Source organism: Lingula anatina, chromosome 1, assembly GCF_051362555.1.
Source record: "Lingula anatina isolate TDL-2025a chromosome 1, LinAna3.0, whole genome shotgun sequence".
Lineage (NCBI taxonomy): Eukaryota > Metazoa > Brachiopoda > Lingulata > Lingulida > Lingulidae > Lingula > Lingula anatina.
Window position 1 is genome coordinate 43094201 of NC_141767.1, and position 24905 is coordinate 43119105.

Sequence of the window (24905 nt, forward strand, 5' to 3'; positions counted from 1 at the left end):
AGGAAGTCAATGATATCAATGTTCACCCTGAGAGTGAAAAATGCTTAATGCAAAAAAAGGCAATTAAGGGATATGCAGCAGGGAAACGTAGAAGACTTATCTGTAATTGTCAACGTCAACGTCGAGCCTTGTCATGTCTGTAGCTGTTTTCTCCATTAACATTTTAAAAAGAAGTTGGCTATTTGAGGATAACACATGGCGCTGCAAATACACTATAACACCCGCCCCTTGTTGCAACTTTGTTTGTTATGCTAAATCGATCCACAAAACAACTTTGGACGGAGCGATGAAAACAAACCTCAATCGGCAAAGTGGATAATCAAATTATGGCAGGTCTTTCAAGGTTGAAGTCGGTATCCAAGCTATTCTACTTCCATTACACCGTCACCTGTCTTATAGATTACAACCCTCGCGTGAGAGACTTATATTTATCTATCTCTCGCGTTGATACCGCGGTAAGATTATACAGTAATCATTTGAGATGGAAATTGTGAAGTTATCACTGGTGCCCAGGGGTGGACAAGGGATTGGCAGGGGGGTACATTTTTTATAGTTGTAGCTCATGCGTCAACATGCTCTTACCTGCATGAGACGGTTCTCTTTGGTTGAACGAGATCGAATCGTAACTTTGTTGAATGCTATTAAATTTCCTGCATTTCACTTTTTTTTTTTGGCGCGTAAAACTGTAAAAATACTCAACTTTTTACTAACTCTGCTAATGGTTTGATGTAAACGTACGCGTCACTGAGAAACTTATTTGGTCGAGGTGTTTCAAATCGTGCCTTTGTATGGACGTATGACTTTTGACCAGACAATATCATTTTAACCTTGTTTTCATCTAAGCCAAAACATAATTTGCCTAATTTGTGTAGGAATCTCCCTCCCCCGGACATAAGTATTATTCTAATAGTTTATAATGGAAGGGTAAAATTACTCCCTACTACCACAGCTAGTGCGGAGGAAGAAGCCAATAGCATGGCCTGGGAGAAAAGCGACACACCAAAAACCATTTAGGAGAATAAATTTTGACATTTATGAGCATCAAAATGCAATATCATACAGTAGCAATAAGAATGATAACCCGAATTACCCCGGGCTTAATTCTACTGCTCAAATTATGGTATTGTTACAATACAAAGACATCTGATATCTGAGTCAAGATATGATAATAGCCTAGACTCCGTCGACTACTGCCATGCGTTTCATTACACAGTACTCCACCTTGGCCTTCATTATAACTATTTAGTTTTGAAAAGCGTCGAAACCTTGGTTGCGGGATATATATTAAACAGTAATATAGGAAGCATGATGATATACAATATTCACATTTAGAGAAATAATAAAAAATATCAATCTGCGATCTATTAACTAATTAATCTGCAACAATATCACAACGTTTAAATATTCCTATTGAGCGTTTCACTTATAAACAAAACTCATTCCCATCACATGACGAATAATCATAAGACGCACATTAAGTTGATGTCAGTAGTAACTCCACGTAATGTGAAGACGCCATGCAACAATTAAATACACCATCTGTCTTTCACAGGCCTTGCCTTTGTAACATACTTTTGTCTGTCATAAAACATTAGGCTTTCTTTCTTTCACTGCCCTTTGTTTCACCGTGTTAGTAATCCTACAACTCAAAAACAACACGTTTTACAGAGAAATATTGACCAAAACAGCCCTTTCTAGATGCATGTAAATCTACACAACTCGAAGAAAAAAAACGTTAAATTGTGGGCGTATGTTGAAAACCGGAATTGCGCACGAAATTCGACAGGAAAAGTGCTGGTTTTGATTGCACTCGTTTTGAAGCCAGTATTATCAGAACCCAGCCTAGCTCTTGCAAACCCCATTCCCATACCATACACTTTGCATTATGTCTTTAGGTGATAGTTACGCGTCACTGTGGCCTATACACTGCATTATATGTTATAACCAGAATCCTTAAGTAAACAATATCATCAGCTTTACAAACAGTTGGTATATAAATTCTACTGACACAAGATTTAAAAAAACTAAATTTCCTGTCACGTGCCAGCACTAAGTGCGCAGTAGGGAAGGGAACCATTACGATCAAACGCAATTATATAAACGGTAGAATAGTTCTTTAGTCAATTTCTGCAACAGACGGTATTTTTGATAGCCTGAAGTTTAATAGTCAAATTGCAGCCATTTCACAGAGTTCCGTAAAAGTTCATTACTGGAGCATGAGGCGTGTTTTAAGTGGAAAAGGTATAGTTGTTTTCCATTTCGCGTGAGCATATTTATTCATATTTCCTATAAGTGTTATCCCCGATTGGTACCTCATTTAACAAACTAGCAGATTTGAAGTGCCGACGACTTCCTTCTAAACTGTAAGCCCTGTAATTTATTAGAATATTGCTGCAACCTATGAGAAAAACCACTGAAGTTAAAAATGAATATCAACAATATCCATTACTGTGAGAAATTGACTGCAAGATCTAAAGAAACGGCTTTTCTGGACAAGCAAGGCATTAAATTTGCCCACTTTTCTAACACAGTATCATGTACAAATCAAACACACCCCTCCATGATGTGTTTGTTCACTCATACCGATGTAAAATCATCTGGGGCATTAAAAACACAAGGGGCACCAACGCTACGCTATCCATTGCACAGACAAGGTCTGTTTTTTGTCAACATTGGATTGCGGATAAAAACATAACCTCTAACTTTATTAAGCAAGTTGCCCGAGTTTGTTTAAAAACAAAGAAGGTGGAGAAATCGTCAAGAAGCCATGTAGTGAATTGTCTGTGTTAATTTCCCGAATTTACAGCTTCCAGGATCCCGGTTATTTAAAACGTAGACTTGCCCTTTGCCATATTGACTGCGTCTTAACTGTGCCAGCACCAAATAATAAATCAATCTGGTTATTCCAAAATATGCGGCTGTTCAGTACCCCGTGTTTCAGAGGATTTACTGCCAGAAAGCAATTTCTCACCCAGCGCTTGTCTTAGGTTGCCGCAACAGTAAAGCGCGGTTCTTTAACACGCAGGGTACCTAGAGAAAGCCTGCAGCTTTCCTACACTGGACTACAGAGGTCTTCAGGCGTGTGGCCTCTTGGCGAAATCATAACGCACCTGCCTGGTACCCCACTGTGATTTCAGACCATAACAAGAACTTCTTGAACAGGGAAAACGACTGTTACTTCCCTAAAAATTAGTGTTATCTTTCCACGGAGGACAATATCGCTTGTTATGATCTGAATAGCGAACACTTTTCTGATGCTTAACTTTAACGAATCGAGTGTAAACTCTTCGAAAAGATGCAGTTCTGTCTACTCAGACAGGAACGAGATGACCTCCCAAGATCTTGATTTCAGACATGAAACAATTTAATACCCTCTGTGCAATTAACAAGTAACACTAGTCATCGTAGGTATCCACAATGAGCAAGAACAACCTCTTACACAAGACAAGATCTTTTACTTAGGTTAAAAATGGGGTGACAGGCACTTGATAAGTCCTTGATGGCAGACACTTAAACATTTAACACTTTCCGTGTTATTAACAGCGAACGTTTGTCATCGCCTTTCAACCAGTTTCCTTTGATAGTTCACTACAAGGGCGTTCTTGCATGTTTATATGTACATTTTGTGGGGTATAAAATTAGACACGTTTGATTTTGATGTCAAGCTGTGTGATGTAAATAGGCTATAAAATGTAAACAATTCAATCCATGGGACCTGTCCAAAAATAGTTTCGTATTTTCTTTTAAACATGACAGCAAGGTATATATCATCAGCCCTCTTAATAAATGCATACCGTCTTATTATCACTAGCTCAATTTTCGGCCATCTTGCCGCATATCACCTCTAGAATCTTGGCGAAGTATATCTTTTGTCATCTTTCTGACATCACTGCTTCATTCTTAATCATTTCCTTTCCTTAAAAGTACTATTAATAAAACCTCTAAAAAGATTTCTCATTAACCCATTTTTTTTTACAATTTTGATACTTCAGTGTTAACGTGGCACTTACGACATATCAAACTTATTAATTACTTAACTACACCCCCCCCTTTAAAAATGCTCAAACTAATGTATCATGCATTTAACAAATCAACAGAGAAACTTATGAACTGAAATTTGGCCAGAGCTGGATCGCGGTGACATTCACATATTCAGCCGACACACTGTCTGTCCATATTGCGTGTAATGACAACATCTATTGCATCTTCCTCGACTGAGATCACGAAAATATGTCGTATCAAGCATCAAGCAATGGCCTCCTTTGCATGATAATCGAGATATCAATTCAACGTCCATTCATAATTGTATTAATGGCTACTTGTATTCATCTCGTAACTTTCCCTCTCGGCAAGATAATTAAGAAGATCGCAGAGAGATGCACCATTGTACCATTAAGTGTTAAAATAAAAATGAGCTGGCTTAAGAACTGCAGTAATTAAGACTAGAACGAAGCCCGTGGCGATCTTATATGCTGGTCATACTAAATCCATAGTGTCATGTACATGGGATGCAATCCGTAATATTTTTATCTATTCATATCCTTGTCCGATCGTGGCAAGTCAGAATGAGTCATGCAGTAAAAACATATTTTGTTCATCGTAAAAAAGCAGAATGGTGTTAAAAACGCAAGAAGGTATTAAACAACACAGAGTGCTGCGGGTAACTTAAGTTCGTTACCTCAAATAAAAATAAAATGCGTTGCTGGCACATGATTCATGCTGTTCACATGGTGACCGTTGATTAATATCCTTCGAGTTATATACCACGGGTAAATACGCCATGTGTTTTTTCGAAAGAGCAAGTTGCTGGTGGTTTTATTCCGTGTCATGGCGTAAAACCTTCTAAACGCCTTGCTGTATCTTTTACTGGAAACAGTTTGTCAATTTAATCTCCTATGACCCAATACACTTACATTGGATCGTTCTCACAGATGTGCTCGGTCAGCTTGCTACACTGTTTAGTTGTCCCGATTGGCTGCTCGTGTGACCATTTTTCTGTTGTTTTAGATGCCAAATGTCCCTGTCCCCCTCCCGAGGGGAAACAAGAGAATGAAGTGTCACCAACCGATCTCTGTCACAACGCTCAAGTTTTGTCACATGCTCAAAACAACATGGCTGTGAAATGTCATTTTTCTTCGGTGGCTTGTAATGCCTCCGATTAGATCTGAGTTTCTTTTCTAACTCTTTCCTTTTCTTTCCCTTTTTCCTACTCACATTCAAGAGATCGTCCTCGGGATCGGATATTAAATCATGATAAGTCCTCTGAAACTCCGCCGCGGCGAACGCATCATCAAAGCTTAGGCCGACGATCTTGGTGTGATCTGTGGAGAGATGAAGGGTGTGAAAATTTGGGTGTGGCGACTTATAGTTTGTGAGATGATCGATAGAGTCCCTCCAAAGAATAAACCCCGTGCCTCTCTCAGCTAGAATGATATGTAGTCGCCGCTTTCTGTGCCCTTCCCCCGTGTCCAGTAATAACAAGGGGATTCCCGAATGTGCTAGGGTCCAAGAGTCTACCGTGGCGCTGCCTTTCAGCGTCCCAAAGTACAGATTAGCAAGACCTTGGCAACATATCACGTCCGTTTTCAAACTTTTATAGAAGGACTCCACTTGTCCGATGTCGTCTTCGGTAATTTCATCAACCTCCTCCAGGCCCGTCATGAGTGTGCTTTCTTGTTTCCCACCTGCGGCTGTCTGTGCCTGCTGCGGCTGCTGTTGACAGAATACATTATTCTCCACGAAGGCGGTTTTTACCTTGCCTAATGAGTCATACTTTTCCGTGATCACTTTGGCCGCAACTTCGCCATCTTTCTTGGTTGAATGCTGTTCATGTTGCGGCTGTTGTTGCGAGGTCATTATATCAGCCGGTTGGACAAGAGAAGAAGGCGAGGAGTAAAGGGGTTCTTTACCATCTGCTACAGGCGTCAGCGGAACATCAGTGAATTCCAACACACGGCTACGTCTGTTTAAATTCTTCCTCTCCTGCGTCCCGGTGGGGTCACCTCCCTCTCCCGTCTCCGGTGGTGGCACGGGGATGTTTTGAAAGTGCAGTATATCCAACTCCTCCTCTATTCTGGACAGCCGCCAGTTTTGCATGACGCGTTTGATATACGACATGGTTTTTATTATTAACAAGATCCTGACCTATGACGTAGCTTTCTAGCTGCAGGAAAAACCATTAAAGGGGCAAGTAAAAACACCCCATTTACATGCCTGAAGGCGGGTTTTAATAGAAGATAAAAGGCTTCGTCGGAGTGGTGGCCAACTGACAAGAAATCTTCAGGTGTAAGACAATTATCCTTCCGTAATAATGCTAGGTGTTTTGTCCAGTCCAATCTCCAGTCTATCTCTCAGAAAAATCTGAAAAGATAAAATATACCGCTGCTCAATCAATGCATCAAAGCTACTTACTGCCTCTCTCACATACTCTAAAAATAACCTGAGACGGAGGAGAAAAAAAAATGATGAACCAGACCACCGTAAAAACAGCTGCCGTCAGTGTATTTTTATCTTTTTTTAAAGATAAATTCTAAAATGTCAAAGTTACTTGGCTCCTGGAAAATAAAACGATGGCCCCTTTATATGTCAGTGTGCATAATCTAATGAGTTGTAGCGGAAGAAAATCTAAAATTAACATTGTCACGAAAGGAAATTAACGAATTTAACAAACAAAAATTCAAACCTCATATTTAACCGCGGTTTACCACTTTGAGGAAGAAATTGATCTAAATGCTCTAAGTGGGGTCGTCCTTGTTTTATCAAAATCATGATCGGAATAAATAAACAGTGAGAAAGTCAGAATGACTTGGCGTTTACAACTACTGCACTCTTTGCACGGTAAATCACTGAAAACAACAGACACTAAAACCCAGTTAGCTGGCCCGTGACGAAATGCTCAGACTGTTCAAAGCACATTGCAACAGTTGCGATTCTCAGCACAATATTACCAAACATGGTCAACCAAAAACACCACAGGAAGCTTTTCACTCATTTAACCCAGATGCTAAAGTAAGGGTAATATAAATGTATTTCATATTACTGATTATCTTCATTGAAAATAAAAATTAACATATTCTTCAGCAATGTACGCGAACTAGCAAAAAAAGCAAACGCGTTTGTAAGCATTTAAAATGCTTAAAACTAGAACCGAATGAACTTGTTACCGATTATACGCTATTTACTTAGACCTTACTCTTCTTTTTTCACCTTGAACTTTTTATGTAGTTCTCCTGGAAATTTTCCATTCAGGAAAGGCACAACTTATGCATTGTTTATCAACAGAAATTAGACATCTGAGAAGTTTTCTTGGCGAGCTCTTGTCCTTTGCGTCTTAGCTATCTCTTTTTCCAGGAATCGCAAATGAATCGCATACAAATTGGGTCTGTCTGTGTCCGCACTAGTGATTACTAATCTGTCAAATTAGACTTTGAAGATGTACTTTTATTAGTCACGTACGTTTTCAGTTTTTGATGTATTTCTTTGAGATCAATTTCAGATTAGCTTCATTATTACTAAGAGTCTTGAACATATTTCAACGCACACAAGCTCGATTGTTCTGAACAAAGCCGGAATTTAAACAAGGAGAGGATGGTAGGAGATGGCAAAAACAGCAAGAAAAAGAAGCTAAACAAACAGCCGCCCGTCAAAAAACAACTGTCAAAAATACTAAACAACACCTACCATTTAGGGCAGCAGTCCAAGTTTTTTCTATTAGTAAGCGCTACCTCCGCGCCGCAGTGACATTTAAAGACGTTATATTTAGCTACAGGTAACCCTTGTTAAACTCGGAAAAAAGTGATGGCGCTATTGGCTTTCAATTAGATTCTCATTAGGGCTGTCTCTTGGACTGTTTACCCGGAAAGTGGCTCCCGGGGTGTCGAGGGCGACGGGTCACCAATTACTAGGTAAAACCCTACCAGAAATTTTGCTCCTGAGGTTGTCAAAACAGAAGCCATCTTATTCCTTCAAATAGACCGATGATGGCGTTAGTACAAAACTGTTTCCTTTATTGTTTTTTTTTTCCAAAGAATTAGACAGTGAATAGAGGCCAACATTGACAGGCAAAAAATTAATTACTGGAAGCCCTATCTGGTTCTCATGACCAATGTTGAGGTTTATGGCATCATTCTGATGATGCGTCAGCGTATTGAGGGGGCGAGACAAATATGACGAAGGTCGTATCCTACAATGCGTTCTTTCCATGGTTACGCATCTTCATAGTAGCTATACACCAATATAGCGTCACCAATGAATGTTTTACACGTTTGCCGTAAGATTTGATATGTTATGAAGTATTTCAGCAACTTTCGGCGATTGCCAGTTAATTTTTTTTTCGAACGAGATACACGTAAAGATCATATCGGAAATGCGGCGCATATAGCATTAGGATACCTTCAGATTCCGCTACAAGAACTAACACGCTGCGACATCTAACACAATCTTGGCAGTGGTTGATCTTGCCTCTGCACCCTTCTGCCTAAGAAAATGCTTTCAAACATCACAGGCGAATCGAAATGGATTTCAACAGCACTTCTGTTGTGCTCCCTTAGTTGCGGTCAACTATGGCCGTACTTGACCAATGTCTACTGTCACCAGTGCCGATTTCATTTGCAAACGTTTCACTATGACAGCTGATATATTTAGCTGTCTTTTAGGCAAATCCTATTGAGAAAAAGAACTATCGGCAGTAAGGTAGACGCTTTGGTAGTATTCTAAGGTGCTTAGCGAATGAACAAAACATAAGGCAATGAAAGAGATGAGCGCAATCATAGATGAGCACAATTACCATATAATATTATCAATCAGCCATTAAAGAACCCAGAGTCATTAAAAGAACAAGCTGAAATCGTCATCTTGAGGACCAAAGTAAATCATCTTGGCTCACACCTGCTGGGCTGGACCAGTTTAAACACATATACGTTACTTTGTAAAGAGCAGCTGACAGTGCGCTGGTGTCAGAGCGAACCAGACTTGAAACTGTTTTTGACTTGTGCAAACGGACCTTAAATGAGTCATCGTCATTCTAATTAGCATGCTCCTAGAAACCCAGGAAATTGATAAATACGAATGCTAAGCAAACATTTGATCTCTTATTCCATCTCCATCAAGGCATCCGGGGCCACTTAGTTTCTTTGTCCGTGTTTTATTTAGTCCGATTTCAGTATCTTTCAGTGCGTTGGGTTTGTTGAAAAAAAAAGCCTACCTGGCGTTCTAGGCACGTTGTTGTATGCAAAGACAGTTTTGCTGTGTCAGTGTTATAAACGAGTAAGCTTGCCATTTCAGTGTCCAATTCTTATGAAAATTTATGCTATTCCTTGCTTTATGAAAATAATGCTTTTACGTGTAGTTCTGTTAGGCAAAAGGTGGAATAAAGTAAATGTGCTTTGCTAGGTTTTGGTCATATTATGATATTTTTCTAGATATCATTTACGTCAACACTGTACTTAAAGTTAGATTTCATGACATCTATATACTTGTCGCCAGTCCTTCACTGGGAATACTTTGCATATCACCTGCGTGCTATAGATGTCTTGGTTGTGCCAAACCAGCTGAGCTATGGACAAGTTTGAAAACTACGACGGTTTTCTGACAATATGTGTGGTTAAAATGTGCTTTGATCTTTCACATACCTGTCCCTGTCTACAGTGTTAAAGGCTACTTGTAAGGTACTTAAGGTGCGGTTGATCACGGTCATCACGAGAGCGGCGTACCCTGGCGAGCAGTGGCTAACTACAATGCGATGAGTTTTGTCAGTAAATGCTTGTGTTTTAAATAAAATTTACAGGTTTTTGAACTTATAAATGGGCAAAAGACATCAATTTTCACTACTATACTTTAAAAACTGAAAATTATTTCATTATTTGCAAGGTTAATGGTCATTCAGTTTTTCATACAAAATAAGTCTCCAATTTCTTTTTTCAGTCTTTCTCCTGTATAGATAATACTCTAATAGGTAAGCCACCTATTTATAAAAACCTTAAAACCACGATCAACACAAAGTACTGGATATATTTTTCCTTTTTTTGCTAAACCGCAGACAGCAATCTAACCATCCTACCCAATGCCCAATACAGGTTTCTCGCTGAACGTGCCCGTTAATGGGACCATAAACCTCGGTATGTGACAGGGTTATAAAGGCCGGTAATAACGTTAGGTATAATCTTTCTAGTTCCATGGGTCAGTTGCTGTAAACTTGTCACACACTGACACTGCCCGGTGACACGCACAGCCGGCATGTACCGAAATCTGGGTGCAAGTCCAGGAATGTCCCACAACCGGATGTTGCCTTGGTCAGCTAGTGGAACATTTATCTCTCCCCCCCCCCCCCAGCGGTCCCCCTCAAATCAACAAACCCTTCTTAGTATACAAATACCCTCTACCAGGGCCGTAAAATCTCTAACGCGAGAAAAGTGCCATGAATTAACGAAAGACATGTCTCTAAATATCTAATGAAAAAACAATCTGTAGCCCTGGAAGACGGTAGCCTAGTAAACAAAACTATAATGAACTAATTTGTGTTTCCACAGTTAACCTAAGCTGTCGCCATGGGCGTGACACCAGTCACTGGTCTCTGCAAGCAAATACATCCTCATATATTTTTTATACCGTGTGCCAATATTCCCATATATTATACAATGATATGAATGAAGACAACATACACCAATGTATACTGCCATTAACCAATACAATATCTTACTCATAATACCTGGATACCCTTTAAAAAGGTAAAGCCAGACAGGTAACAGCTGGAACATATCTCTCCTTCAAGGATTACTGTACAAATATGAAACCAAAACACAACCTGGTGAGTGAATTTACAGATTTATACGTGAAAGTTACTCACGAGAAGTTGGGCATAAATCTTAGCATACACACAAAAACTTCCCAAATTAAATAATTCAGGGGCGCATGTAATTACTCAGAAGCCGAGCTTCTTTGTCCGCCTTGTGTATCTGTAATCCATTACACCATATGTCGAATATATCACTTGTGCACACCTGGCCCGCGAAACCTTTCATCTCAAGAAATAAAGAGGAGGTAATTAATCAAGTGCAACTCGCTCCACGTGGTACTCTTACATTATGGACGCTTATGTTGTAATATGTGTCCAGTGCTGGTCAGTTATATCCCGCCTGACCTCAATGAAAATACCGCGTTAATTATGTATAGCATTCAAAACGCATACCTACACTGCACAGGTATATGTAGATGACCAGAGGAATGAACATAGTTATCTAACATCGTCCGGAGAATTGCAGCCAAATGCAAAGGGGCCGGTGTGTTAAAAGTAAATGCCTAATATTTACTGTTTGGAAAGCTGGTCCATTCATCAGGAATTTGTGTCTATATGCAGTGTTTGGTGTTTACATTTTAGGGGTATTGGAGAAGATCTAAACTAAAAGCGTAGCTTGCTTTTAGCATAGTTGACACAATACCCTAAATCCACGCAGAAGTCAGATGACCCGGTCATACATTTGTCACAACTCAAACACAAAATGTGACCAAAACATACAACTGATACTCTGCAGCTATAGCCCAGTTTCGTCACGTTTAGTATCAAATTGAAAGAAATTGACTGAGGCCCTGGTAATAGTCTATAAACTAAAGCGACTAGAGCAACGACAGTATAGGAAAGACGATATTGAGCATGCAAGAATATATACCCCTCCCCCTTCCCGCCCATATCATTTCCAGTATGCAGTACGTTCGCATAATCCCTACGTGGCTTCAACGTCATTTCTCTGACAACTTCAACTATCTTTAACATCTAACCTTAACAGTAAGTAATCTGCAAAACCGCTTAACGATACAGAAATAGAAAACACGCTATCTTTGGTGTGGATCGGAATTTTCTGAAACCGTTTTAAAAACGTAGTTGTCGTTATTCCAGTATGAGTAAATGTTAATATTAACACCCACAGTAGTCTGTGATAGTTTCCACACACACTTATATATAGCCATTATACTGTAACAGTAACACATGGACCCACGTGTCCGACACCGTTGTGTTAATCAAATTTTTCAACAAAGTGGACAACAGCAAAGCTACTTAAGTCCGCGTTCTTTGAACATCCCGGCAGAAACCACCTTTAAACGAACTATGTACCATGCTGCTGCACACAAATATGATAACAGCATTTCTGCATATGTACAGTCTTAATGTTATATGTGTACTGGTATGTCATATCATATGTATATTAGAATGGAGCATTTGGTACTGATATCCTGCATATTAGCAAGGGCAACGCGTGCATGCATACCTATCCCTATTAAAAAGTGAATTTAATTCCGAAGACAAGCATTTTAATGTCCAATTTAACCTGTTACTACAGACACATGAACGCTATATATGTACTTATAATGTTAAAGCACTGCTCCCTTGTAAATATAGCCTTGAAAACAGGTACTGGCACTAGATTCCTGCCCAATTCATTCTTTAGGATTAATGCTAATATTTCTCCTTACCATGAACGAGTAAACTCCTCTACCTGGGGCCAAGGGTATTAGAAAGCTCCCCCTGTAACTCTGTACTATTCCCTCTCTGACGTTCACACAAATGACGGTTAGAGCTCAAGGATAGTAGAATGTTATTTTCGTCTATAATAAATCACCCAAGTGGATCCTGCCACCCGTTAAACAGGTCAGCGGTGTGCTTTCAATATGTAATGTCAGTAGCCGAAATGCATAGCAGCTTTACAGTTTTTCTTGCATCTGCATTCTCAGCTTCATAGGCAGGGAGAGGGGGGAGAGGGGGTGTGTCGAACGAATCGCCCTCGAACTGCCCTTTAGCCAGAAAATATCTGCTCTAAAGCAAAATTTGAGCTCTAGGTTTTACGCCAACGCGTAGGCTACACTATAAAAATGTCTATTTTCCCCTCCTTTGAAATTAATGGCTTTAGGCCTGATGCCTATGCTGATTCTTTTCAGTCAAAAGACTTAGTAGTTTGTAAAAAAAAAAAAAAAAAAAAATCCGCATTTTGGTAATTGTCTATTGGCCTAATTTGACAAGAACCCCCCTCCCGTACACGTCTTTTGGTAACATCCCAGGGGATTAAAAGCACACCCAGACAGTGAAGTGGACTCGGGTTTGAATTGCCAATATGTTTCACACTAAACAGTAAATAAACTCGCAATTTAAAGTCATCTTGGTGTAGGTAGGGGTGGGCTACGGGGTCATGTTACGAATTGATCCTATTAACAAACACAGACCATCAAGCACAGACTGTGGGACTGGATATGGTGTTATTGTTGCTGCATGGGAGTCGATGTTTAGCTGGATCTTCTGGCACCAGGAAAAAATTAAACAAATAAATGGGAACAAATTGCTAATCGGACCACACTTGGACGTACATTGTCTGACCTTCACAATGACCGATCAGTTTTGGTAACCTTTGGTCAATTTAGCAACGGTGTAAAAACTTTCCAATAGTTTCTTTTTAGCTGGAGTTACGACGCATCATGACTTTCCTTTTCACGGTTGACTCATGTCCTCTGAAGTCCAAGTTCTACTTCCTTGGCCACATACAAACCGAAAGCAGTAAACAAAAAAACTTACCATTTTGCTTTCAGACAAAAGGAAGAATATTGGTTACCTGACCAACAAGCAGATATGCAACACTGCCAGTAGTCTTTGGTAATACGTTAATCAAATTACCGTGATTAGATCATGATATTCTCCAGGCTCTGTTCTATCTCTGTACCTGTTCCTGCTGTTATCGCCTAATGGCTCATGCCTACTTCTACCAGTACAGGTAGGCCCATCCTGTGCAGCTACTGTGGTTCCATTATAATTCATCTCAATGTAGAATGTTTTAACATACTCAGTTCTTAACACGTTTCTATTTATCTTCTGGTTTACCAACACAAAATACAAACCACATGTTCGTTGTTTTTATTTACACACCCCTCTTCTCCCCCCCCCACACTGATTCAAACCACGGTCAGCCTCCATATGATGTTGGTCATTTGAATCCTGAGCATTCCCATCAAAAAGATTCTTTAAAAGTTTGCCCTACTTATTTGTGTCAAAAAACAAAATCCACACGATTTTCTATCCCCAAGAAGTACTCACCAATCAGCAGGTTCCCTATTTGATTTGCGCGTCCGATTAACAAGCTGACACTGTACAATTGGGTATCTGTGTAAAAACTTATAAGAGTTAACGCACAGACGTCCCTCGGCCAGGGAAGTCTTTCGAAAGCGTCCAGACAAGCAGTTTGTAAATTCTTCAAGTAGAAAACACAACTCTCGTTATCTTACTTCCACTGGGTGTCAACTTTTTTCCTTTCCCTAGTCAAGACATCAAAGAAGCCGCACCGTAATAATACGTATAGTGCGACCGAGCGTTAACTTAGCTGTACTATATACAATATTGACTGCACCACTTCCAGGGTGACTCATTTGGCTTAGAATAATATTGACAACTGTGGATTCCAGATCGGCTTTTCCGTGTGTATAATAGCACAACAAAACCCACGTCCTCCGCCTCGACTCGCAGTAGGAAATTCCACCATATGCTATTAAGAGAGAATGTGTCATTGGCAGGGAAGATGCACTAATTGATTAACACTTAACCTTTACCTGATAACAGATGGCGTAACATGGTCCTTTTTATGATAGAAAAGGCGCAATGAATAGTACGTCCGCATAAGCCTAATTATGATATTGGGATTTTCTAAGTGAAAAGGTGTGAGGTTTGGTGTGTCATGGAATGAATAATACCCCTTTACCCCTTTGCATTAATAAAAGCGTGTGATATGATCAGTTCATGTAATTCCATTGGTACATATACAGCAATATCGTGGTGGCATACATAATCTGTTCTTCGAATTGTTAGAATAAGAAAGCGGGAATTCTTAAATTTAAGTCGTAAACAGCGGCAGTATCGTTTAAGTTAAAGATACACTACTTCTATTCCATTAACTTATTCTAATCTCTTTAGAATACAGTACGGCTCAATTAAATAAATTAATATTTCACCACTTAAACTCATTTGACAAGCCCTTACTCTCTTCAGGATTTAGGTATAGATATCTTCATTAGTTACATATACATTGTTTACATTGTTACTAATGATATATAATAGGTACGCAATTATAAGTCTTATTTCCCATTCTCAAATAACATACTATTACTAGTACTTAGGTGAAGTTGAATATTTGTTTGATGTTGTCTATTGTGTCTCTAATAATCTTTTTGAATATTGTCTCGTTTTATTTTCCCATAAAGAGGCCATATTTATAAACTCCTAGCACACATTATTGTTTTCATTTTATGACTGGAATGTTCACGCCCAAGTTCCATGATTAGCACGTTTTTTTGTTTCACCAAAACATCATCCATTCAGTGTTTATTAAGAATGACAGCTGCCCCTGGTGAGAAGACACAATGTGTAGTCAAGTGCACCCACATTCCACCGAGATAAACCATTTTTAAAACTGAATAAACAGTCCTTGCATGGAAAAGTTGCTCAAGCATGGGGCGAATTAAGAACATCAATACATAAGCGCATGCTAGGAGAGAGAGAGAGAGAGATTGTCAAATGCGCTACCATCTAGCATGAACACAAACAAGAATTATACATGTATGAAGACATGATGAATCAGGAAAGAAATAATAAGAATCGGAAATGACAGGCACTATATAATAGAGTAATAACAAGGTGTCCTCTATCTTATTATCACATAGCTATTCTGTGAATAACTATTACCCTAAAGGTCACGGTTAAGCAATAAACCAGCACTTTTTAGACTATTACGTATTCATTTGTTCTCCTATCTCTAACGCCCGAGACGTGCGATCTTTCCAACATGTTACCTGCGCAGTGAGATCAACAAGTGTCATCTTAATGTATGACTCATATGCCTGACACTTGGAGCTGCTTGACAGCAGGAATTCCATCGCCGTCAGCTGTTATTATTTTTAAACTTTGAAATGAAACTGCATTGTAATTTTTAAGCCATCGCTATGAAGAGAAATGAAAATTTATGACAACTTCTCAAAGAATTAAAACATAATGGGACTTTTTAGCAGCATTGCATTTTTGCGGATGCTAGGTAAAGCAATAACGGTGCAAAAACTTTTATGGATATTGTATTTTAAATAAACTACATTATGAAAGTCTTCATATTTGCACGCTAATAGGTTTTTGGCTTCAGTTTTATTTTAAAAGCCACACCAAACACAACCAGTTGTTCTCATACATTCCAATGGTAGAGCAAACAAATTTACCCCCGCTGATAAACTAATAACAACATGCACACTTTTGACGTTTCTTTTCTTTTGGATTGAACAGGCAGAGATATTGTTCTCTACTGCTCACGGGGTCGTGAAATGAGGGTAACGTTACACTTAAAAGTTAATATAACTTCTGATCCTTGAAGACAAGCATTGTGCTAGAATTTACCATGGGAGCTTTGTTGGTATGCATCACTAACTACACAACTACATAGCATAGACCCCGATTTTATGAATTAGTTCAACAAAAAAACACAAGTAAATAGCATTAAATTCCGCGTCCCATTATTTGAAGAACGCTAACGGTGATAGGCAAACTGATTGTGCAACTGACAAGACGGCCTTCTATCTTTTGATAATTGATAAGGAAGAAACGTTTTAAACATAAATTTGCTCAAGATTTGCTTACCTATCTATGTCTATATTCGTCTAAGGTTTCTTCTCTGTAGGTGAATTTTCTTTGAGTGTTCTGTCTGTGGGTCCCTATAATAAATGCATCCGGGTATGAACTCTATCCTGCTCCATAAGACACAACGTCAGTTAATGCTCTAATCCACACTATAATATTTGGTCAGTTAAACCTAAGTCCAATTTATGGCTTCAATTATTAGCGTCTATGTGGGAGATTATATGAACCTCCTACAGCAAACACACTTCAAACCTACATGATGTGAGGAACTGTCATTACCTGTCCACTGATTTTCTTTTCAGTATTTTTTCAGTAAAAGAAATCTTTATGACGTGTTACTCTATTCTTGGGGAAATAAAACTCATATAAACCGCTAGGCAGTATCATGTTCTCACCTGGTCAAAGAAGTAACAAATATGTACAGTTGCTAAGAAATATCATTTTTTTCTGTGTATCGAGGGCGGGTGTGTCGAGGGCGGTCGGGGGGTGGGGGGGGTGGGGGGGTGGGGGGGGGGTGGACAGACACAGTACATTCGAGGCAGAATAACTGATGTACAGCACGCCCAGCAGCAGCTTGCTGAGAAGGATGACGGTTTACACCCGCAGCAGCGTATCGATAATTAACCGCCTCATTATTTCGAAATGGAACGCACATAACCGCGGGATAGGGATAATGGGGATGTAAATGATTCAACCAGTATTAAATGAAGTGTATTCTAGGGATGGATATGGAGTTTGACGGCCGGCCAATTAGTCCTGTTTCAACTTGGAATCAAGAGAATGCTGGGAATGGGATTAAGAAGGGAAATGATTATTCTTTATTATCTTTATTTCCATTTATATGATATTTAAGAATATGGGATCCCATACGGGTTTAAATGGCCTATAGGAAAGAGACAAACAATTTACTCTGCCACATCCCGCTCATTTTCTTCTTATATCACGTTATAAGTTATTTTTATATAAATGTAGTATAATTCCCGAGCTAAAATTAACAAAATAAGATTAAATAAAGAAAGAAAGCTGAATAAATATCTACTTCCGATTCTTTGTCGATGAAAGTGCCCTCGGATATCTGCATAAATGTTGATTCCTCTTTCATTTTTGTGAGTTCATCAATTTATTTTCAGTTGAGATACACTGTAACCCTGCGGGACCTCCGGTATCTTTTTACATTTTGTATCTTCTTTCATTTATCGAACTATCACTTCAGAATCATTTACAGATATTAAAAATAAAACCAAATAACTCCTGACTTTCTCATCACATTAAGAGCGAACGAGCAAGATATTGCATCCAGCCTTTTCCTCCATGATTTAAGTTTTTGATGAACGTTTGCCCGAGTAGATTTATATTTAAATAAATATTAAATGTTTTAAGTGTGCAGGAGTTAAAAGGACGTTGTCAAAATAAGAAATTTCTGTGACTAGTTATGTTTCTACATGTGGTGTTCTTTAAGTTTGCTGATAAACATATGATATCCGTTTTGAGCAATGCGATACGGTTTATTCTAAATAATTTATTCATTAACCCAACATCTGCAGCTAGAGGCGCTCTAATTGCGTAATTGCTGCTTATCAAAATGACAAGCCATGCGCTTAATTGGCGTTAATTAATTAGGTAAACATTGCTATTAGCTTGTTGTTAGAACAGCTGGAATAGACAGTGTTTTCTACATAAGACGGGATTGCAATCTATTAAAGTTCATTATAACACTCACTGCTAAAAATATATATTTGTTATTCTAGTCCATTGAGATAAAATCCTAGCTATGGCAAATGGGAACAATTTAACCCACCAGATGCCCTAGGAAATGGGTTCATTACTGTATCATTTCACAGTCTAAGTTTTTGTCAAACCTGCATATAATTTCACAACTGAATATCCCGTTTCCTCTCTATTACAATACGTGTGCTATCGGCCAGATGTCACACCTTGTGCCTTTCACCTTCCTCTTATCGTAGAACTTGTCTCTTTATGAAAAGAGAAACCAGACTTAAAGAATGTGGTCTTTGTTAAAACAAGGCCAACCGACAGCAAGGTGCATGAAATGATAAAAATTTGAAAACAGGTTTGTTCCTCTCACCACTGAGAAACATTGACACTGACTTAAATCAGTGATAATCGCAACAATATTATGACACTATATAATGATATTATATTATTTATAACACTTGTCTTATCACATAATTTTTAAATATTTTTTTAATCTTCTGTCGGTAAACCAGAATACATTATGTTATATTTGTATTGAAACGTTTAACATCTAGTATACTGGTCCCAAAAATAATGAGTCAGAGAATCAACATTATTCGTTCAGTTGAACCCACTGCTTAAATACGACACACAATACTCCGTGGAGTAGAGAGCCTAATCCAGGCGGACACCGTATTGCCAACGCACAATAGGATCGTATTGTATAGCACACTAAAAGATTACCAAGGTTAAGTGCATTGCTAGAAAAATACCGTCACTCTGAACATAAAACACTCTGTCATTTATGGTACAGTGCACAGTCGGTAAGGTTGTTCATTGCTACATGTACAAACTCAAATCATTATTTTTTCATATATTAAGTCTTTATTCATTGTTGGCTAGTCTAATCTTTCATTAATCTCCCATCAGAAAAAATTACTCTTGAGTAATGTAATGTTGGGTTAAAAAGATATTTCCAAAGACGTTTTGGCATAGCGTTACTTTTGAGGGAAATGATTCGGAGTTGGTAAATCGGATCAATTTGGGAAATAGTTTCAGAAAGTTTTATTTAATCATGGCATAAACATACTTTGGACGAAGAAGGCGTTATCATATCATGAATAAATGATAATGATAATACAATAATCTGCCATTGGGGAGTATTGCGTGGAAATGAAGAGATATCGAGCGGTGGCTAAAAGCCTGCATAGGACGAATATATGGGACAAGCGGGGGGGGGGGGGTACATAAATGCGAAGGAGAACCTATCGGAGCGCCAAGCCATTCCGACTCATTGCTTTACCTCGTACTGCGGACCCACCTGACTGAATGCAATCAGCAATTTCGTCACCACGAGTACGGAACGAATCTTAGCCTTGCTCTGAACTAATCTTAATGGCCACTGTGCAAATGGGACCTGATTTACCGCGTCTGATTTCCAGGTCCCAAACATCGAGACCACCTGTCGTATTTACCTGTTGACACAGACTACAGCTTTCCACGCAGGTGTGTCTGGAGGTGTTTAATTTTGTACTTAAAAGACCGAAATAAAATCCAAAATTGTATTCACAAATAAAGCTTTAATTACCTGTGATACAGGACACGTCCCCGCTAACTATCTCTTTGATTCCACTTTGCAGCACAGACTTACGGTGTGGTTGATTTTACTGCGTTTGACAAAAGAACTTTTAAAGAAGCTGGGGTTATTTTCCAGCTGAACACAAAACGCCGTTATAAAGGAAATACCACAAGTTTTACACACAGAGTCCCGAGCAAACCACTAATTGCAATGCCGCTATTCTATATGGTCTATCTGATTTTTTCGTGGATAAAAAAGTATATATTTTAAAAGAAAACTAATCATGCATTGAGAGAGAGAGAGAGAGAGAGAGAGAGAGAGAGAGAGAGAGGGCTGCTGCTCAACCGAAATATTTCTATAAACTGTATAGCATAAGATAAATCCCGAAAGGAAAGCAATTTATCGTCAAGGAAGTTCCATCTAGATAGATACAACAATCTACCAGTTCAAGTTCTTAGACGGGATACTCCACATTCATTGCTTCACGCAAATCAAATAATACTGCAGCTTGAAGATCCGTCTGATTTCCTTGAATCTGCTATAATTGTGTCGTTTGCCAATTGATTTCTCGCGCTTTGTTGCTTGCTTTGTGTAGAACAATCATTCACTTGTGTTAAAACAAATATGAAGTGAAATCGGAAAATGCTTTCAGGGAACTAGAGAATTATCTACCAAGAGAAAACCTAGATACTCATTGATATTGATTCACCATCCACTAACAGCCCGGACCTTTCTGACTGTTTACATGTGATCGACTATTTCATATCGCTTACATATACTCAACATACTAGGCGGTAACAATTTTAAAAATGACACAACTACGGAGTAGGGGCCTAACACGTAATGAAATGTGTTGAAGTCAGTTTAAAACATCTATACGAAAGGCTAACTGACCTTTTTATAGAACAGCGACACATTATACGCCCTTTCGGAGAAACAATCAAATATAAGATACGAGTGCCACAAAAACTGCGTCAAATAATTACAAACCATAATTACATTAATGATACAATGACTAAAAAATTACTCTAGCTGAGATCTGACTAATACTCTATCGTCTGCCTTGTGGATTCAACTACTCTAAATTACTCTCCTGAAGAAGATTATCGATAAATTAATCTCAACCCGAGTATATATGCTAACAAGTATTCTTGAGCGAGGATTTCTTCGTAGACAAATCTTGTCATAATCTTCAAATCCAATTTGCTTGCATTTAAGTTTGTGTACGTAACCTTAATTTTACTACAAAGCTCAGATGACACTCGAGTACCTTAAACCTCATCTTTCCTACGTGAAAGACAAACCACAGTTCTGTTTCTCAGGACTTGACGCAATTTTAAAATTATTGAAAAGCATAATTGCTTTGTTCTACAAATTTGAATACAATATTGGCACCGAGTTCTTTATTCAACGGAAAATTTTATCTTGACCCTGTATTGACAAAATACTTGACCTGTAAAAGCAGAGGCGTGCTGTCCAGCTGCGAAAGAATGTTATTCATAAAATACCGATCTTACTAATGTCACTTGAGACGCACTATGACTGCATGACACTAGGGCCACTGTCTGTCGCGGGGTCTGTCGACCGTCTAAAATGTAAGGGAATACAATATTTCTGATAATCCTGATTATTTGACATTAGCCGATTTTAACGCTACAGTATAGGGCGTTATCGTCTGTCTCCTTTTGGTATTAACATGTTGTTTGTCAGACATGTCTTAGTGTCCTGTATCCTGGTACCGGTTGAGTGTTTGTCACTTTGGTGACATCAAGACACAATGACACCCCTCATCTGTTGTCTGTGAGACTTTCTGTTGTCTCCTTTTACAGTTGTCTAATATTTGTGCTATGTGCTTAATGATTTTGAGAGATAACGACATGCATAGATGCATAGAATCTGTTCAATGTCAGGATTTCGACTATCTGACTGACATCAGACATTCCCTGTCGTCTGCTTGACATTTGGAACAGTCCATTTGGAACAGTCGGCTTTGACTGGGCGCGCACGTGTTTACAGGTCAGTAGTCCCCCGTCTGCCTGGTAGCAGTAGAAGAGCAAGTTGTGTGTCCACTGTAATTTGTTTCAATCTACGACCCACCGAATAAATTGTTTGGAGGGTCTACATGGCCTCACACAGTCCTCACACAGTCCGACACAGTCACCCGCTGTCCACTCTCTCTCTCTCTCTCTCTCTCTCTCTCTCTCTCTGTGTGTGTGTGTGCGTGTGTGTGTGTATGTGTGTCTTTCAGAACTATCAGACCAGATGCATTGAGCACACGCACCATTAAAACAAAACTATAACATCCTATGGAATGTGTAAAAAAAATCAAAAGGAGAAAATCGGTCAGGCCAAAACAATCAACTGTTTCTAAACACGGACACTGTGCTTTAGCTTTTGTGTTCTAAAGAAACAAGTTCACGCCCTCATCCAACCTCTATTCACAATTAGGTTGTTTTTGTTTATATAAAAACACCCCATTTAATAAAAGTCAGATTAAATTTTACTACCACAAATATGCCTTCAATTACTGTTTCCCCATGCCATTATCGTGGAAAATTCGACCCGACGAACGAAAAACGCAGTATATTCCTTCGCTTAACAATACAAAGCCTATGGCTATCTGTCGAATTCCAACGAGTATTACTAGCTGTTTATTCGTATTGTCGAATCACTCTTGGGCCAACACAACACAAGTCACGTTTAAATTAGCCCAATTTTATCTCCACCGCTGCCGGCGCAGATTCCACGCAGAACAATCGCGGTTTTAATCTGAGGAAGAATCCCTGACATTTACTGGTAAGAAAATATTGTTCAGTTCCGTGTTTAGAATCGACATAATATAATAAAATCAACTTTTATCGACAGCAAATACAATGTTCACTAAGTAGTCAAATAAAACCAAAACATAAGGACACGCGGTGATGATGTATATAAAAGAATTGTATTGCAGAATTTCAGCGCCAAGAACCGTTAATTATCGCACAAGCGCTGAAAGATACTGTCGAGAGAAGGGGGGGGGGGAGCTGCCCAGAGAGCAACACTGACAAATGGGCAGTCTATTGCCTCTATGTTGAATTTTGACACCTGTCAAATTCAGTGGTTGCTTGACTTAATCCTACCTATACTAGCACAATGACTTATAAACCAGTTGCTAAGGTTAAAAAAGTGAAAACAACCTACCAGTATAAATGTGCCGTTATCTGTGCCGGTAATTCTTTTACGAGCCGTGCAAGGTTCAAACGTCTTCTGACTTATTGAAACCGGCACGTGTATATGATACAGTCTGTTTCACCGATATTCAAACTCTTTTCGACCTCTAAGGTCTAGTTCTTTAAGCCAAGGCAGACTCTCACCCGTCTGGCTCCTGTAGATGTGTATCGGTCTTGTTGGTGTTACTCTCCCGTTCTAACAAAATGCTTCAGCTTTACAGAGTTATCAGTCATGGAACTGTTTGATCACCTGCCGTTCCAGTTGACGAGCTCTTGAATTCTGAATAAAGATCTGAGGTCTGGTAGCACACAACACTACGCTTCCGTTATGACTAAAGCTAAGGTCACTCAGCCACCATGTGCGTGGTTGGAATGACAACACAGTAGAAGGGCCGAGTAAGATTTCACTGACGCAGCGCTTACGTCACGCCACGCCGAAAGAAGTGCACGTCGAGTGCAGCTGAGAAGCCACATGTACGAATGATGAAGGCCTACTGACAGAATATGTGATCTAATTATTACAAAAATATGAGGAATACCTTCACCGTTGATTACGCCGTCAACAGGCTTCTCATCAATTCGTAATCTAATCTACACGCACTGTAGAATTATTGAACATAAAGATGACGCTGTCTGATAATGCTGTTGAATGTTCCCGACCAACACTGTTTGCTATTTTTATGGACCCGTAACCCAAAACTTCAGCACTCGTATTATGTTATTTTGATGACTTGTAACCCAGTATCCGCAGCTGGTGTTTTGAGGACGGTGGATGCCAGGCAAGTGACTAATAGTGACAGTGCAGACTCATCTCTCTCGTACAGATGACACTTAACAGATATTGGAAGTGACACGTTCTTAATAAAACCCTAAGTGTGTATTTCGGTTCCATTTTCAAAATGTCCATTAAACATTTTATATAGACCTGTGGCTTTCATTTTAAAGACGACAAGTGTTATTTTTGATGTTGCATTTTATTTCAGGTATTATTAATATTGTTATGATTACTTTTGCTTAAAACATCGCTGTTTACATTACCCTACTATCTGAAACATTTGCATGGTTTTCCTTCATACTCACAGAGGGCATCGCTTGAGGGGGGGGGGGGGGCAGTAAAGTGAATCTAAGCATTGTAGTTTCAAATGTATAAATAACGTGAAATAAGAACAAAAAGACTATGGGTCAATGTTTTGTATTCCGTTTGTATGTACCTAGATCTATCTTTACCAAAATTAGTTCTATTCCTACCAGTACGATTAAGCACAATGGCTCACTCAAATACAAGTTGCATGTGAAAATATTCGTCATGCGGCAATTTTCGTCATCTTCATCCAACACACCTTATTACATATGAAACACCTAACCTTTGATTTCATGAGTACGTAATATCATATACGTGATACACAAGACCTTAAAACGGTATCGGCATGTTGGTTGTTTACATCAGAGACGTCTAAGAATTTAACACCGTGTGTTTTTCATGCTACATGGAAAGGGCAAATTGTCTACTTCAAGCATACCATAAATATGTTTTTGTTGTTGTTTAAAAACATCGAGTTATAGCAAATACTTTCTGACATTATGTTGATCTAGGGTAACGGATAAAACAGCAGATCATTTGAATTTATCTTGTTAGTATGTTACAAGCGCAATGTGTTAGATGTGCAGCAGGTTCACTATGGTGGTTTTGACGCATTGCGTTGTTCCTCACGGGAGTGAAATTACACAGATAATCAGGTATAAGACAGAAAATCACTAAGATGAATGTTATACTTCT

The 24905-nt window shown here is 38.9% G+C and overlaps 2 protein-coding genes across 6 annotated transcripts in view; both read right to left on the reverse strand.

Moving 5' to 3' along the window:
• The window catches only part of LOC106181809 (uncharacterized), a 35800-nt gene extending 19202 nt beyond the window's left edge, over positions 1–16598 (reverse strand). Inside the window, exon 1 of the mRNA XM_087008641.1 lies at positions 14072–16598. The gene's annotated coding sequence lies outside the window, so the exon portion shown is untranslated. The remainder of the gene's footprint in view (positions 1–14071) is intronic.
• Positions 1010–23511, reverse strand: LOC106181814 (uncharacterized). Of its 5 annotated transcripts, XM_087008673.1 has the most exons (3): positions 23100–23511; positions 16646–16719; positions 1010–6360 (listed from the first exon to the last, which is right to left on the reverse strand). In XM_087008673.1, the coding sequence occupies exon 3, from the start codon at positions 6115–6117 to the stop codon at positions 4942–4944; it is 1176 nt and encodes a 391-aa protein (XP_086864799.1). In that variant the 5' UTR covers positions 6118–6360; positions 16646–16719; positions 23100–23511; the 3' UTR covers positions 1010–4941. The 5 variants fall into 5 exon arrangements, with proteins under 5 accessions (XP_086864799.1, XP_013421753.1, XP_013421761.1 ...); XM_013566299.3 differs by lacking the exon at positions 16646–16719; XM_013566307.3 differs by lacking the exons at positions 16646–16719; positions 23100–23511 and adding an exon at positions 13655–13669.
• Positions 23512–24905: the final 1394 nt, after the last annotated feature.